General features: G+C 49.2%; 7 protein-coding genes across 7 annotated transcripts; 2 read left to right on the top strand and 5 right to left on the bottom strand.

The window, feature by feature from the left end:
• Positions 1-774: 774 nt before the first annotated feature.
• On the top strand, positions 775-1,812 carry F4812DRAFT_469869 (uncharacterized protein; the record flags this gene model as incomplete). The annotated part of the gene is made up of 1 exon (XM_047938915.1): positions 775-1,812. One exon carries the CDS (start codon positions 775-777, stop codon positions 1,615-1,617), a length of 843 nt encoding a protein of 280 aa, XP_047792128.1. The 3' UTR covers positions 1,618-1,812.
• Positions 1,490-2,809, bottom strand: F4812DRAFT_420446 (uncharacterized protein). The gene has a single exon (XM_047933449.1). It carries the CDS (start codon positions 2,674-2,676, stop codon positions 2,008-2,010), a length of 669 nt encoding a protein of 222 aa, XP_047792127.1. The 5' UTR covers positions 2,677-2,809; the 3' UTR covers positions 1,490-2,007.
• Positions 2,810-3,278: 469 nt separating this feature from the next.
• F4812DRAFT_304127 (uncharacterized protein) lies at positions 3,279-4,642 on the bottom strand. Its single transcript, XM_047931251.1, has 2 exons — positions 4,022-4,642; positions 3,279-3,959 (listed from the first exon to the last, which is right to left on the bottom strand). Exons 1-2 carry the CDS (start codon positions 4,287-4,289, stop codon positions 3,742-3,744), a joined length of 486 nt encoding a protein of 161 aa, XP_047792126.1. The 5' UTR covers positions 4,290-4,642; the 3' UTR covers positions 3,279-3,741.
• Positions 4,643-5,392: 750 nt separating this feature from the next.
• F4812DRAFT_420438 (porphobilinogen deaminase) lies at positions 5,393-7,070 on the top strand. The gene has a single exon (XM_047933448.1). The coding sequence runs from the start codon at positions 5,856-5,858 to the stop codon at positions 6,885-6,887; it is 1,032 nt and encodes a 343-aa protein (XP_047792125.1). The 5' UTR covers positions 5,393-5,855; the 3' UTR covers positions 6,888-7,070.
• A 145-nt stretch (positions 7,071-7,215) lies between these two features.
• On the bottom strand, positions 7,216-8,342 carry F4812DRAFT_420436 (glycine cleavage system H protein-like protein). The gene is made up of 2 exons (XM_047933447.1): positions 7,978-8,342; positions 7,216-7,795 (listed from the first exon to the last, which is right to left on the bottom strand). Exons 1-2 carry the CDS (start codon positions 8,102-8,104, stop codon positions 7,392-7,394), a joined length of 531 nt encoding a protein of 176 aa, XP_047792124.1. The 5' UTR covers positions 8,105-8,342; the 3' UTR covers positions 7,216-7,391.
• Positions 8,343-8,482: 140 nt separating this feature from the next.
• F4812DRAFT_420433 (cytochrome P450) lies at positions 8,483-11,013 on the bottom strand. Its single transcript, XM_047933446.1, has one exon. It carries the CDS (start codon positions 10,282-10,284, stop codon positions 8,929-8,931), a length of 1,356 nt encoding a protein of 451 aa, XP_047792123.1. The 5' UTR covers positions 10,285-11,013; the 3' UTR covers positions 8,483-8,928.
• A 332-nt stretch (positions 11,014-11,345) lies between these two features.
• Positions 11,346-13,706, bottom strand: F4812DRAFT_303980 (cytochrome P450). The gene is made up of 3 exons (XM_047931250.1): positions 13,037-13,706; positions 12,513-12,956; positions 11,346-12,458 (listed from the first exon to the last, which is right to left on the bottom strand). The coding sequence occupies exons 1-3, from the start codon at positions 13,210-13,212 to the stop codon at positions 11,510-11,512; spliced, it is 1,569 nt and encodes a 522-aa protein (XP_047792122.1). The 5' UTR covers positions 13,213-13,706; the 3' UTR covers positions 11,346-11,509.
• Positions 13,707-13,820: the final 114 nt, after the last annotated feature.

The following is a 13,820-nucleotide window of genomic DNA, read 5'->3' as shown; positions in this document are numbered from 1 at the left end:
TACATACAACCAATCAGACCGTTCAGCTACGCTCAATAATTACTAAATACGGCAATGGAACAAGTGCTTACATGATCAAGTCCTTTTGAGTTGGGCGAATTCGCCCCCGCGTGATGACTATATCAGTTGAAAGTTAACAGGCACCTAACCTACCTCCTAGACACCTGTGAGGATAGTTGAACCATCCAAGTCGTTTCTCCCTCTGCCCTCAAATACCCATCAATTGCAAAGTTGCATCCCATCACCTCAAAAGAACTGGAGAGACAGTGAAGCATATTATTCAACTCTAAGACACCTACCTAAGGTAAACTTTATTCCTGTCAGAATTGTTAAGAGTTTGGTATTTTGTTTTATTTTTCGTCTTTCTTTTCTTGGGAGACGATCATGGCATGCTTTAGGTACCATAGTTACCCTACCGCTCTTAGCTAACTGTTATACGATATGTAAAGTATGAGGCAAACTTGTGCTTGACCACTTGCTAACAATGTGCATTAGTTACAACATACATATATACTGTACATGAACGTGTATGTTTGAAAATGGATATTTGTGTGGATTTTGCATATCTGCTACTCCTAAAACAATCATGTTGCATATAATCAAGCTCACTGTTACACAGATTCCTCATAAACATCGTTGGCTTATATCTTCAAGTATACATATATATAAAGAGTGAATATCGCCACCTAGGTGAATTACGTAAGAAGGAGTTTACTATTTGTTAGGTCCAAGCCTAGGGGTAATTGGTGCTTCATTACGTCCTTGAGTGCTGTCATGTGTTATCACGTCAATCTAGAGATCTGCTGCGAAGATGAGCCTTCGAATGCCTTCCCCAAGACTCTCGCCGTCCTAAGGTTCCTTGTCGGCTGTCACGCAGCACGTGTAGCTCATAAGCTTGAGGAACATGCGTCTGGCTGTCCAACGCCACTGCCTTCTGCCGAGGAGTGCCCAAATTATGACCCCGAATATATAAGATTTGAACGTATATTCTATACTAAGTGCGCTGAGTGCCTCGTGTCCAAGGGACCGCAGAAATACGGTCTCAATGGATATGATATGCCTATCGTTCAACAGAACGAGAATCTTCTCCTCGACCAACTCGTCAACGCGGTCCAAACGAGACCGTATGAAAATGTGGTGTTGAGACTTCCTGAGGAATTCAACATCCATGAACGTTGGATGTTAAGCGGTTCGCGATGGACAGAGGCTCATGTTATTGATCAAGGAGACCCGCTAGGCCCTAATCCAACATACGATCTGGAGGGCATAAGATGGTGGGTGGAGCAAGGGGTTGACGGCATAGACCCAGATGTATTAGAATGGCTCAAGGGACTTCCACTATCAATTTTCTACCCTGATGAACCTCGGAAATCATTATCAGACGTGGACAATTCGTCGGATAGTGACGCCAATGAGGAAGGCATACCCCGATCACCAGCGAGTGTTCAGTCGGATTCATCGATGGAAGGCTATGAATGGTACGACAATTGGGCGGAACACCACGCCTATTTACCAGCCCAGTGCACTCTTGAAGAGCTTCGTGCGCTGCAAGCTAGCCACCGGATAGCGAACTCGGGGGCCTCAGGTCCGACTACCAAACCATACGTACCGACCTAATGATATGAAACTATGAGTCTAGTTGTCTAAGACTTAAGAGTACCGAGTATACCTGACATATTTTAAAGGCTGTGGGAATGCTGAGTCTGGGGAATTACTGAAGCGAGTAGTGTCACATAATCACAAGACGGGATGAAAGGGTTAATGCGCTTCGGTAGTGCTTCACAAATTTACTTCGTATATACCGGAGAATATCTTTCCCCATCACAATAAGCCGACGTGTTCTACTGGCATAGCTGCAACTTCTAGGATAGCATGTGCTTCCTTTCCTACTGCCGTAGGTGCTTTTAGAATATTGGATGTACCAATTCCCATTGCATAACTATCGTATCTCTTCCCACATTCCCCCTCCATTTTACCTCCTCTTCCAAACCCTCTCATAACCTCTTTTTAAGACGACACAACACAGTCAACTTCCTGGGCAAACTCATGCGTAGCGTCGGAGCCCTCAGGCAGGGGCGCCAGCTCCGCGCAGATAGGGACGAAGTCGAGAGCGACGCAGTCCTCGGGCACGGACTCGCCGGGGTAGATGTACCTGACGACCTGCAGATCCTGCTGCCAGTACGCGATGTACCGGTTGCACACGGCGTACGAGCCCTCGGAGGCGCCGCCGAGCAGGACCAGGTTCTCGGCGCGCTGGATCGCGATGCCGTCGCTGCCACCGCCGACGTTGACGCTCGCGCCGTGCTCGCCCGGGTACGCGGGGTCGAACGCGTCCGCGTCCTGGACGTTCAGGCCCCAGGGAAACGTCGTGCCGAGGTCCGTGAGCACGTCGACCCAGCCCTGCGCCTCCGTCCCGTTGACGTAGTACGCCGACCCGTCGGCCGGCTTGACGCCCGACACGATCGCGATGTTCTGCCCCGCGCCCACGTGCGCGCTGCTCAGGTAGCCGCCCGACACCGGGGGGTCGATGTCCCCGCTGCCGGGGCGCAGCTGTGCTTGCAGGTGGAAGCCGTTGGACTTGGAGAGCTCCCAGGCGCTACCGGGGTCGGAGGCCGGGACCGGAGAGGCGCTGGCCAAGGCGAGGAAGGTGAGAGGTGCGATGACTGAGGCGAACATCTTGACGACTAGGTTGTGAATTTTTAATAATATTAAAATATTAAAAAAACGTTATATGGTGAGTAGACGTATTAGATATTAAGATGTAATTGTCTGGGATAATGTTGTTGGTTGGTAGAGTGATATTTTTTTTCTTTAACGAACAGCGGTCTTCTTGGCTTTATATGTGCTCCTGATTATCGTAATCCAACGTCAGTCGTGGCGATGCACGAGCCCGGTTCCGTGATACCGATAGGAGGATCCCTCTTCCAATTCCTTTGTCGGGCCAACCGGGGAATCTCAAGGCGGTTCGAGCCAGTTGTTACGAACACGAAAGCCGGGGTCGCCTATTAACAGCCGACGGAACGACCGGATTGAGATCATAGACCCATGTGTATAAGAGATGTGTTTTGCTGATTGGATGAAGTTAAGCCTCAATGTAGATCTGCGCTGTGCATGTTAGGGGCTCAGCTCTAAATCACGAGGCGGGCCTGGCTGCTTAGTCGCTGTGCCGCTGGACAGCCGTGGAGCAGTCCGTATTGAGTCGATCACTTCTTCGTTGGTCTCTCTTAAAATAAGCCGGATACAACGTGTCAATTGTCGTGTCATATATTGATCTGGAAAGCGCAACAGGAGACTTTTTGAATTCTAACTACCAACATCTTCAACTAGAAAAATGTTGAGACATCACGTGCATCCATAGTGTTAAAGGGGCTTATAGAGCGAGAAGAGCCATGGATATTGCAGACATATGATTTTCATTATTTCGAGACAAGCATATCGATCCTATCAATTTTCTCTATATGTCATTCACCCTTTACGATTCTCTATAGCCATGCGCCAACACACTGGGGCCATTAATCATCAATGACTGGATCTTACGATGAAAGCCAGGGGATTATCGAGAAAATAGGCTAATGAATAGAAGAGAATTCGGATTACATGTAACTAACGAGCGACGTTGCATTCATTATAGCTCCAGCTCGTGTTAAAACATTGAGCACACTCCGATCATCCTAACAGGTGCAGGTTTGAGCAAACTCCCGTTTAAACCCCTCCCGTATTTGCTGGAATACTTCCGCGTATTCATGCGTTGATGCAAGGCTTGTCACAGTGGGCGATGAAATTGCTTTCGGCATCGTTGCGGCATTTGCTGCTACAAGCGCATAAGAGCTCAACGCTGGACGGCTGCTCGTTCATGCAGACGAAGACAGCTTGGGAAACATCTGTCTTGGGCTTGCCGTTCGTGCAAAGCTCGGAGAGACCGTTGCAGTAAGCCTTACTGATATCGTTAGGTGCGAAGTCTACGCAAGTTAGCAAAGAGAGACTTTCTATGGATCATTGACCGTTCGGTCAGAATTCTTACTATGACCGTTTGCGGTGAGCATGTAGCCACAGTATGTATACCCTTTACCACACTTTGGACCAATGCCCTGGGAACCGCTTGGCACAGGGACAGGAACTGCGACGGATGAAGACGAAAAGCCTGCAGCTGGAGAAGGGATCTGGGCGGTCAGCACAGTGGTAGTGGTGAGCACAGGACCTGTTGAGTCAACCCGTAGAAGTGGACCTCTCAAAGCCAGAGTGGAACTGGCTATGAGGACGGGACCGGAAAGAATGGCGTGGAATTTCATATTCGAAAATGAAGAACTGGAACTGCTCTAAGAAAGATATGATATATATCGACTCAGCTGAACAAGACTAGGTTGTTGATTTCTTCCTACTTGCTCCTAAACACCGAATGATCTGTCGCCTTATATAGAGTTATTCCGAATGAATGCATCAATCCTCAAGGTACTATGTAATAGCATGATATCAGTGTGTGAAAAGCTATCATTCGTGATAAAGCGAACTAGATGCCTAGATTCCTAGAGACTACGACACGTCTCTAGTGGGACGTCTTCGTAATATGTTTCAATGCCTCATCTGGAAGTGAAAAGCGAGGCATGAAAACGATGAAGAGAAGTGTAACTTCGCAGGATTCCAATTTTGGGAAGGATTACCATAAGGAAGAGCTCGAGCAGTTCGGCATTACGAATGTTCCATCGAAAAGAGGTAAGTGATCGAGGTCTGGAGACGAGAGCCGTGAATTTGTAGTCTATTTACCGAGAATAGTAACATCAGTTGGATATCTACGGCCAGGAACAGCATCTCCATACACGCATACACGCATCTCTGCTGCATGATCGATAATCCAGTTGGGCCGACTTGGGGTACAATATGTAGCAGCTAATGCATGCTGTGGTTTCTCTTAGCATTACAAAGGGATTCTAGAACTTGAAGCGAAGGCCCGAATACCTAGATGTGGTTGTATAGCGGTTAGTTGGGGTTGGGTGACGCGTTTGTGAGAGCGTTTTGCAAACATTGGCGTCTCTAGTTGGAGTTACTGATGTGAAAATACAGGACAAATGCTACATGCTCGGGCCTGTCGTTCCTGTCCGGGAATACTAGGTATGCCGGTATGTGTAAGAGGAGAATTTCTAGCTCGTTAATGGTGCTCCGAGCCGGTGACGGCAAGTATACAGTCCTATGGATCAGGAGACGTCTCATTCGGGAATTAAGAAAGACATTTAGGGAAATTATTCGAAATATCAGCCTTATTGTGTTGGCCTTGCTGGGTTGACCTTAAGTATAATCCAATTGCCTTGAACTAAGTTCCAGTACCTCAGTGAGCCTTAGAAGACGCTGTTGACAATGTAAATGAAGGTATTATTAATAATATATATAGTATTATGTAGTAGCAAATGGAAACCCAGGGTACCCCGCAATAGAACAGGGTTTATTTACTGGAGGATGCGGAGGCTGGGAGGGCGGCCGATGGATATTGTGCGGGCCGACCCAACAAGGATCCTTAAAATCTTTAGCTTAATAGAGTAAATACATCTAATCGTACATCTTTTTGTATGAATGCGGAAGTACCTGATAAGAAATGCCCCGCAGCTGATTTCAAAACTGCCCCTCCATCTTCCGCTCTGGAAAGTCTGGACCCCGCGAAAACCCACGCAATACTTCTGGCCTCCGCCTTGATCAAGATTATCTGCCTCCGTCCGAATTCAACATTAAAGTAGAGCATATCTGAGAGCAGCGACTTACAAGAGTGCCAATTTTAGCTTTCCATATTCCTTACTTCAACGTCCACCCGACCATCCCGACCGTCCCTATCCCATAAGAAAAAAAAGAAAAAAAGAAAAAAAAAAGAGATGTCGACGTCCACAACGCCGCAGCTTACGATTAGGGTCGGCACGCGCAAATCGAAGCTAGCTCTAAACCAAGCCGACTATGTCGCAAATGCCCTGAAGCAACTGCACCCGACCGTCAACTTCGAGATCAAGGGTATGCACTCGACGGCGGACAAGGACAAGATCACGGCGCTGTACAAGTTCGGCGGCAAGGGCCTCTGGACGAACGAGCTGGAAGCCGAGCTCAAGGCCGGCGAGCTCGACATCATCGTGCACTCGCTGAAGGACATGCCGACGACGCTGCCGGAGGGCCTGATCCTCGCCTGCGTGACGCCGCGCGAGGACCCGCGCGACGTCGTCGTCGTCAAGAAGGGCCTCGAGCACCAGTACAAGAAGCTGGCGGACCTGCCGGCGGGCGCCGTGGTCGGGACCAGCAGCGTCCGGCGGATGGCGCAGATCAAGCGACGATACCCGCACCTGCGGTTCAAGGACATGCGCGGCAACATCGACACGCGGCTCCAGAAGCTCGACGCCGAGGACAGCGGGTTCTCCGTGCTGATCCTCGCCGCCGCGGGCCTGCACCGCACGGGCCAGGAAAACCGCATTTCGCAGTACCTCGATAGCACTACCGAAGGCGGCGGGATGTTGCACGCCGTCGGCCAAGGGGGTCTAGGTATCGAGGCGCGAGCGGACGATCAGACGACGCTGGACATACTAGCGCCCCTTCAAGACTTCAAAGTCATGTTAGCAGCCGAGGCAGAACGAAGCGTGATGAGAACGCTAGAAGGCGGCTGCAGTATCCCCATCGGCGTGGAGACGAAGTGGGTAGGAGAAAACACGTTAAGATTGACGGGGACGGTTGTGAACGTCGAGGGCACCGAGGCCGCAGACGCCGAGAAGATCGAGGAGATCAAGACGCGGGAAGAGGCCATCGAGTTCGGCAAGAAGGTCGCCCAGCAGCTGACGGACAACGGCGCGCAAAAGATTCTAGACGTGATAAACCAGGACCGGGAGGCTAATAGAGACAAGGCGGAGCCGTGGGTGCCGGCGTAGAGATGTCCTGTAGAGCTGTCGAGCATATAGAACTGGGACAAAAATCTACCTAACCTGACCTAAGGTACCTAAAGCTCATGGGGGAAAACACTGGTGGACGATGCTTTTATTTTTTTTTTTTTTAGACTTGAGCCGTCCGTTCTATGTAACCTTTATGTAGAATCTGCGCGCGGATGCTTTCGCCATGAATGATGAGAATACCCCCCTTAAACGAGGTTATGATACAAGGTTGAGCCCGTCTCTGTCCCACTTGCTGGTTGTTGAATGTCAATATCCATTTCCGGTGAACACCTATTCCCCTCTCCCCTCTCCCCCCCTTCCCCCCCTTCCCCCCCTCCCTTTGCTTGCTTGCTTGCATGATTGATTGATTGACGTCTCTCCGACTGTCCTCTTCCTCATCCATAACTCATCATCATCAATCACATCGCATCACATCACATCACATCACTTACACTATCCTTTTCAAACTTCCCCATCTCTCTCGATATACAAGTTTAACTATGTCTAGTGCTCCTCCTCGCCGGTAAACGCATTGTACTCCTCGAGGGTCATGAGGGCGTCGAAGTCCTTGACGCCCTGCTCGCCGACCTGGACCTTGACGATCCAGCCGCCGCCGTGCGAGTCGTCCTCGGGGACCTGGTTGATGGTGCCGGGCTTCTCCTCGAGGGCCAGGTTGACGCTGGTGACCTTGCAGGCGATCGGGGCGTTGATGTCGGCGGCGCTCTTGACCGACTCCACGGCGCCGATGGCGTCGCCCGCGCTGACCACCTTGCCCTCCTCCGGCAGCTCAACGTATACCACGTCGCCCAGCTCCTCGGCGGCGTACTGCGAGATGCCGATCACGCCCGCCGTCTTATCGGCGTTCAGGTCGATCCATTCGTGGTCTTTGGTGTACTTGCGAATGTCTCCTATACGAGTGGGGGGAGTTAAACAATGATTAGCAATATGTTACCTCTAGCGCATGTACGTATGAATGCATGTGTGTATGTGTATATGAGAGTGTATGAGGGTATATGCGTAAGAGTGAGTGGTATTTTAAGAAGCTTGGGGGGTGAGGTTTTGGTTGAAAAGCGACATCGGATAAACTCACTTATCGGTGAAGCAGAGAAAGCTCGCAGCGTCGCCGGTTGCCAGTTGTATGTCGTGCGCGGTACTTGTGCCAGTCGAGAGAGGGTAGACGGTCTAGCTGCCCGAAGGCATCGCGCAATTGAGGCCATTTTGAGAATTAAGAGCGTGTGACTGAAAGTCGTATAAGAGGGGAGATGGGAGATGGGAGATGGTGTAAAAAAAAAGAGGTAGCTTCGGGTGAAGCTCAAGTTAGCTTTTCTTTTTTGCTTTGGAAGTAGATAGGTATCGTTATCGATGATACCACTATGAAATTGTTATTAATGTTGGTACGATCCTTTCAGCTTGGCGCCGAATAGTTACCCGATTAATGAGCCCGCACTGTCTAATCTTAGTGCATTAGTATATTAGTTAGTAATACTAGTGTGTATCAATGACCGAGTCGTACAGTGCAGGATCCGATAAGGTATTGTGGCCAATCCAAACTCCTCAATTGCCCCGCATCATAATGAAAGCTCCGAGTTATTCCACTGGACCTCAATTGATAAGAGACATCATTATAGGCATGTTATGTTTAAATAAGGTACCTAGTTACCTCTTATAAGTTTACGTATAAGCTTAATACGCAGATACATCAGTCCGATTCCGATTCCATTTCAACAACTTTTCTCGCGTTCTCCGTGATCAAAGCCATCACATAACAACGCGTTGCGATCCGGTTAAATACTTTCAAGGGAGAATTGTTTTATAAGTCCAGGCAAGATATGTTGTACACTGAATAACTACTTCGTACGTGTAATCTCCAAACACGCCTGAAAGCTGTGATGGAAGAACCTCATTATCATTGCTACATGCCCAGGTGTTATAGGTACATTTACCTTACTTGGTACCTAACCTAAGGTAAGGTACCTACCTACCTAAAGTTTCACCACCCGATAAACTCAGATCCTCAACTTCTACCTAGTCCCTTCTCCGGCTACCAGGCGAAGCTGAACTCAACATTGCGCACCTCTTCTCTCAGCCGTATCCGCACAGAGATATCGCTTACCGGCGTCAAAATGCTAGTAGAAAGATGATGTTTCGCCTCAGGAATCCTCCACGCCGTCCCGACAGGTTCGATATCGTATTTCAGTATTATGATGATTAGAGTGCTCATGATTTCGTCCATCGCCAAGTGCCTCCCCGGACACAACGAGTTCCCGCCGCCGAAGGTGCGGTTGGCAGATGCCGGGACCGCGTGCTGTCGCTCCTTGAGGAAGCGCCTCGGGTCTACCGTCTCGGCGCCTGGGCCCCAAACCGCCTCGCTTATATGTAGTAGCCGCGATGGCATAGCAAGGAACGAGTCTTTCTTGAGAAGGTACGTCGTGCCGTCTTCGTCATTAATAACGGTGTCCTTGAGGAGGAATCGTGCCGATGCGTTGGTACTCTGAACACGGAGGATTTCTCTTACAAGTGACTCTAGAAGTGGGAACGCTTTCATCACATCAGGAATGTTGACTGCGATTGTCTCTCCCTTACCCCGCCGATACACTTCAGCTTCAATGCCGTCTCTTATCTCGGCTAAGAGCATGCTATTAGAGTAGAGATGGCACAACGTCCAGAATATACTGGGTGCCGTATTAACGAGAAGCGCGGTACAGAGGCCTAGGTCGAAACGTGCGATATCCTCATCTGAGACTGCGTGGTGAGAATTGACTTTATATCGTTCTTTTACAAGGCTAGAAGCTGTTTCAAGCCCGCCTGTGGCGTAATATTCCTTGAACGCATTGAAGAATCTGGTCCTCCCTCGACTTGCCTCGGGAGCAATGAGATCAGGCATTATCATAAGGCCTAGCAGGGCTAAAGACTTATCTACCGCCCTGTAAAGAATGAGGTTAATATCCGATATACCTTCATTGGCGGAGAAGAGTTGCTCATACCAAAATCCATTGTATACCTCGGGGTCTTTCATTGGATTCTTTTCGGATCCATATATAGCATTGGTGGCAGCTTCGGTCATGAACCTGCGAGTCCAATCAAATAAGGGGACCTCTCTGCGGTCCTCAGACTCGAGTCCTAGGCCTAGGAACTTGATCAAGTCCTTTAGCGTCGCCTGCCTTATGTCTTTCAAACTCTTGCCAGGCTTCAGAGTATCGTGCATGGCTTGCATGGTCCCGAGGCGGAGTTTCGAAGCTCCCTTCTCCCCAAGTATATCTTCGGATAAGAGTTCTACAGCAGGCCGGCTCGCCGCAAGAACTCTCTTCCCGAATTGAACGACATATGGCGCAAAGGACACGACCTTGGCGCGTCTGTCACAGGCTGCTACTAGACTAGGCGATGCGACTATGTACATCTTCCCGCCTGGAAGGTTTAACGTGAATATTGACAGCTTATATTCCTTCCTGGAAGGTTTTTATTAGCCACACAGTTGAAGCACGTATGGAGTCTCCTAACTAACGCTATCTTCGCATAGTAACTAGTACCATGGCGGAGCAAGCCAATGGCGTGCCCGATAAAAGGTATTTTGGCCGGTATGAGTGGTGGCTCGTGCGGATCATGGGGTTGAATAAGAAGCCGACTGAATAAACGGCATGCAAGTATGACTATGCCTATTACTGCTAGGACTCGAAGTAGCAGAGCCATCCTTTGCTTCGAATTTCTTAACGTGAATCTCGGTGAAGCAAGTGTGTTGAGGTAATGTTTGAAGATTCTAGGGCGAGAGAATGAGTAGTACTTGACGAAGCATCTCGAAATATGGAAAACATGAATAGAGATTAGGTCGAGTATAGGAGGAATAGCTAACGGTAGGCTGTGTACAGTGAAGCGCGTTAGACGTATAGAGATTTAACTGCCGGTGCTGACAGAGTCGAAGCGGATCACATAGCATTACGATCATACAAGGCCTGCAGAAATGATACATATTAGTCGCACGCCTCCCAGGTATGTATTTTACAGGTAAGCTACTGATCGGATGAATGGTAGTCTAGGACCAGCAGGCTCTAAGTAATTTGGGATTGCGAAATGCACCTAAATGCAGTCATTATGGGATTCTGCCGCCCCCAAAACAACCCCTACAGATGATGCGTTCGGGTTTGCTTGGCGTTGCTACGACGGAACAGCCAACCTCATTGCTCAAATTTAAAGATGCAGTGCTACCTACACCTGGGGGCCAACATCGAAATTGTGTTCTCTTATTCGTTACTTTCATTTCTGTCACCGTAATCAAGCTAAGCCTCCCAAGCAATCTATGAGAGTCTAGACAACGCTGTGTCACTAGAGCGCTTTATTGAAGCTTGAGGAGCAGATGTGTTCTCTATGATTACATGATGATCTTATCAGACAGATTGATGGCTAAATACCAGTTTGGTACTAACGTGGAATAGACGTAAAAGCTCGGCAGAGGGTATAGGTGGCCGAGTTCAGTCTGAGTTTCTAAGAAATCATAGTGGAAATGAGGTTGTCTGACGAAGTCTCGATGCACACAGAAAAAACAAGGCTTTATTAAAATGGGTTACGTAGAAACTTCGCATAAGGTACCCTATTGCCTTAGACCCAAAACCGACAATGCACGGCGCCGATTAATTACTATTATTAGGAAGGCTGTCTTCAGACACAATCCCCATAGCCTTATCTGAGCCGGTAAATATTACGTGCCACTTCTTTTCAGGGTCTCTTGGTCGAAGTTCGACATCGATATCCTTGTCTATGACGGGAAACCCTGCCTGAACAGGCGAGTTTTCCCATGTAGGCTCAACCCACTTGCCAGCAACAGGCACTACGTCAAACTGGAGCACTAGCAGCGCTGCAAGTGCCATGATCTCCGTACTTGCAAAGTGGCGGCCAGGGCAGAGGACATGGCCACCACCAAATGCGCGGAATGCCACTCTGTTAGGCTTCTTGTGTCCAGGGCTGGGCTTCCGCACAAAGCGCAGATGATCAAACATCTTCGCATTCTCTCCCCATGCAGCGACATCAGTGTGCTGTACTGGAGCCGGGATCATGAGCATGTTACCCTTCTTGAGAAGGAAGCGCCCTTCCAAGAGCACGTCTTCGAGAATCACACGGGGGCCAGGGTTGACGGCGCGATAACGTAGCGTCTCCTGAAATGTACTTAGGAGTATAGGACAAGATTCGCGAATGCCAGCCAAGTCCACAACGTTAACGGTACCCTTTTCTTCATCCTTCTCCTCGCGCACCAGATTTGAAACTTCGCGGCGTACATCGGCTAGCACCTCCTCGTCCGAAAAGATGTGGTAAAGAACCCATAGAGAACAGGGAGTTGAATTTCCCAAGACGGCAAAGGTGTTACCGAGTTCGCCTCGCGCCACATCTTCCAGACTGAGGCCGAATAGATGCCGATGGTGTTCAAAGCGCCTACGGACGAGTCCAGAACCTTGTTCGTGCCCGCCCTTACGCATATAGTCGATCATGGCATTGGCCGCAAGCTCACGAGCACGAACAAGCTTGGGGAAAAATAGGGAAGCGAAAGGAAAGACCGAAAGAGTTAAAAAGCCGGCCTCGAATGTCCTTTAGTGGCTGTCAGTAAGGCATTCAGGACTAGGGGGCGGTAATTGTGCTTACTTCCAAGCGTCAGCTATGATCGGATCTCGGTACGGATTCTCCGGTCCCCAGATTGCTTCCGTCGTGGATTCAACCATGATTCGACGTGACCACTGCCACAGGCCGACTTTCGTAGTTCCTTGTGAACGCAACTTTTCCATTTCTGCCGAGAAAACCTCAACTGATTTCCTGTTTATCGCATCAAGGTCCTCTCCAGGGCCCAACACGGGCGCAATATACTTGGGCCAACTTATGCTGAAGCCATCCTCACTTTGGAGGTTCTGACGCATTACCTCGACGCCCCCTTTGCTCATCCCAACAAAGTTGCCTGCATCGGCCGCGATAGCAGCAAAGCTGATGGTACGCCAGTGTTTCTGCACCGCGGGGATGAGTTCAGTAGCATTTACGATGTACATCCGCGAGAAGGGCATCCGCAGAGTGTAGATCGGAAGCTTGTAGGTATCTCTGTCCAATTTCCCGGGTCAGTGTCAAGAAAGAATAGGGCTGCTATAGAAATACATAAGACTCGGGAACAATTAACAAACCTTATTCGAAGATAAAAGCGTGACTTCTCTCTAAACATCCCAAACAAGGGGCCCAGGAAGGGAATTCGAGTCTCTATTGCTGGCGGTTCCCTGGCATCCTGAGTCAAGTGAAGGAGAACGCGAAGAAAAATGTAGGTAGCTACTAAGCCACCGAGGGCGATGGTCACAGCGGGCATCGTGATGTTTGAAATTCTTATGATAAAACGATGGAGAAGGAAAGGAAACAAAGAGAGAGGGGGAAAGCAAGAAGTACGAGAAAAGGCTGCAGCCTCGTAAGGGATACAGGTGAAGTCGTAAATTATTTAATATCTTATGTTACATCCCGAAAGCAAGTTGCGCAACCATCACCGTATCAAAATCACAATTCACAAAATGCCTTACCTATCGTCCCCAGCCCTATGGACCCAGCATGTAGCTTGCCCTACCTGCTACCCCTGTTGCCTGATCTATCAACGGCGTTACATTTTGTCGCAATCCGTATATAGTAAGAAATGACCTTTCGCACTATAACAATCTTACTTTTTGGCGCAGTCGGGAAATCTGTCACATTTACGCAACCCCCGATTATTGGGAGCCGCTCGCAGACCAAGCATGGACAGGGATTCACGATTCCAGGGTAGCTGCTATAGCGATGTCGAGGACATCCACGAACGTGGCAGTTGGCAAGAAAGCCAAGATGGTTAACATGACGTTACCTATACCCTTCCAGGCAGAGGCACGTACTTTGGCAAAGGCAGATAGTACCTAGCAGAGGAGTGAAGAGGAAGAAGAAGAATATAACTGC

The sequence above is a fragment of the Daldinia caldariorum genome (assembly GCF_022478825.1).
Source record: "Daldinia caldariorum strain CBS 122874 unplaced genomic scaffold F4812scaffold_4, whole genome shotgun sequence".
In the NCBI taxonomy this organism is placed as follows: domain Eukaryota; kingdom Fungi; phylum Ascomycota; class Sordariomycetes; order Xylariales; family Hypoxylaceae; genus Daldinia; species Daldinia caldariorum.
Note: the sequence above shows the minus strand (reverse complement) of the source record. Positions and strands in the feature narration are given on the sequence as shown.

Excerpts from the sequence above, each read along its gene's own strand:
- F4812DRAFT_420446 (XM_047933449.1), bottom strand. The coding sequence starts at position 2,676 with ATGTTCGCCTCAGTCATCGCACCTCTCACCTTCCTCGCCTTGGCCAGC.
- F4812DRAFT_304127 (XM_047931251.1), bottom strand. The coding sequence starts at position 4,289 with ATGAAATTCCACGCCATTCTTTCCGGTCCCGTCCTCATAGCCAGTTCC. Across the intron at positions 3,960-4,021 it reads GCTCACCGCAAACGGTCATA|ACTTCGCACCTAACGATATC; the intron begins GTAAGAATTCTG and ends TAACTTGCGTAG.
- F4812DRAFT_420438 (XM_047933448.1), top strand. The coding sequence starts at position 5,856 with ATGTCGACGTCCACAACGCCGCAGCTTACGATTAGGGTCGGCACGCGC.
- F4812DRAFT_420436 (XM_047933447.1), bottom strand. The coding sequence starts at position 8,104 with ATGGCCTCAATTGCGCGATGCCTTCGGGCAGCTAGACCGTCTACCCTC. Across the intron at positions 7,796-7,977 it reads TTTCTCTGCTTCACCGATAA|GAGACATTCGCAAGTACACC; the intron begins GTGAGTTTATCC and ends CCACTCGTATAG.
- F4812DRAFT_420433 (XM_047933446.1), bottom strand. The coding sequence starts at position 10,284 with ATGTACATAGTCGCATCGCCTAGTCTAGTAGCAGCCTGTGACAGACGC.
- F4812DRAFT_303980 (XM_047931250.1), bottom strand. The coding sequence starts at position 13,212 with ATGCCCGCTGTGACCATCGCCCTCGGTGGCTTAGTAGCTACCTACATT. Across the intron at positions 12,957-13,036 it reads CGCTTTTATCTTCGAATAAG|AGATACCTACAAGCTTCCGA; the intron begins GTTTGTTAATTG and ends GAAATTGGACAG. Across the intron at positions 12,459-12,512 it reads ATCATAGCTGACGCTTGGAA|GACATTCGAGGCCGGCTTTT; the intron begins GTAAGCACAATT and ends CAGCCACTAAAG.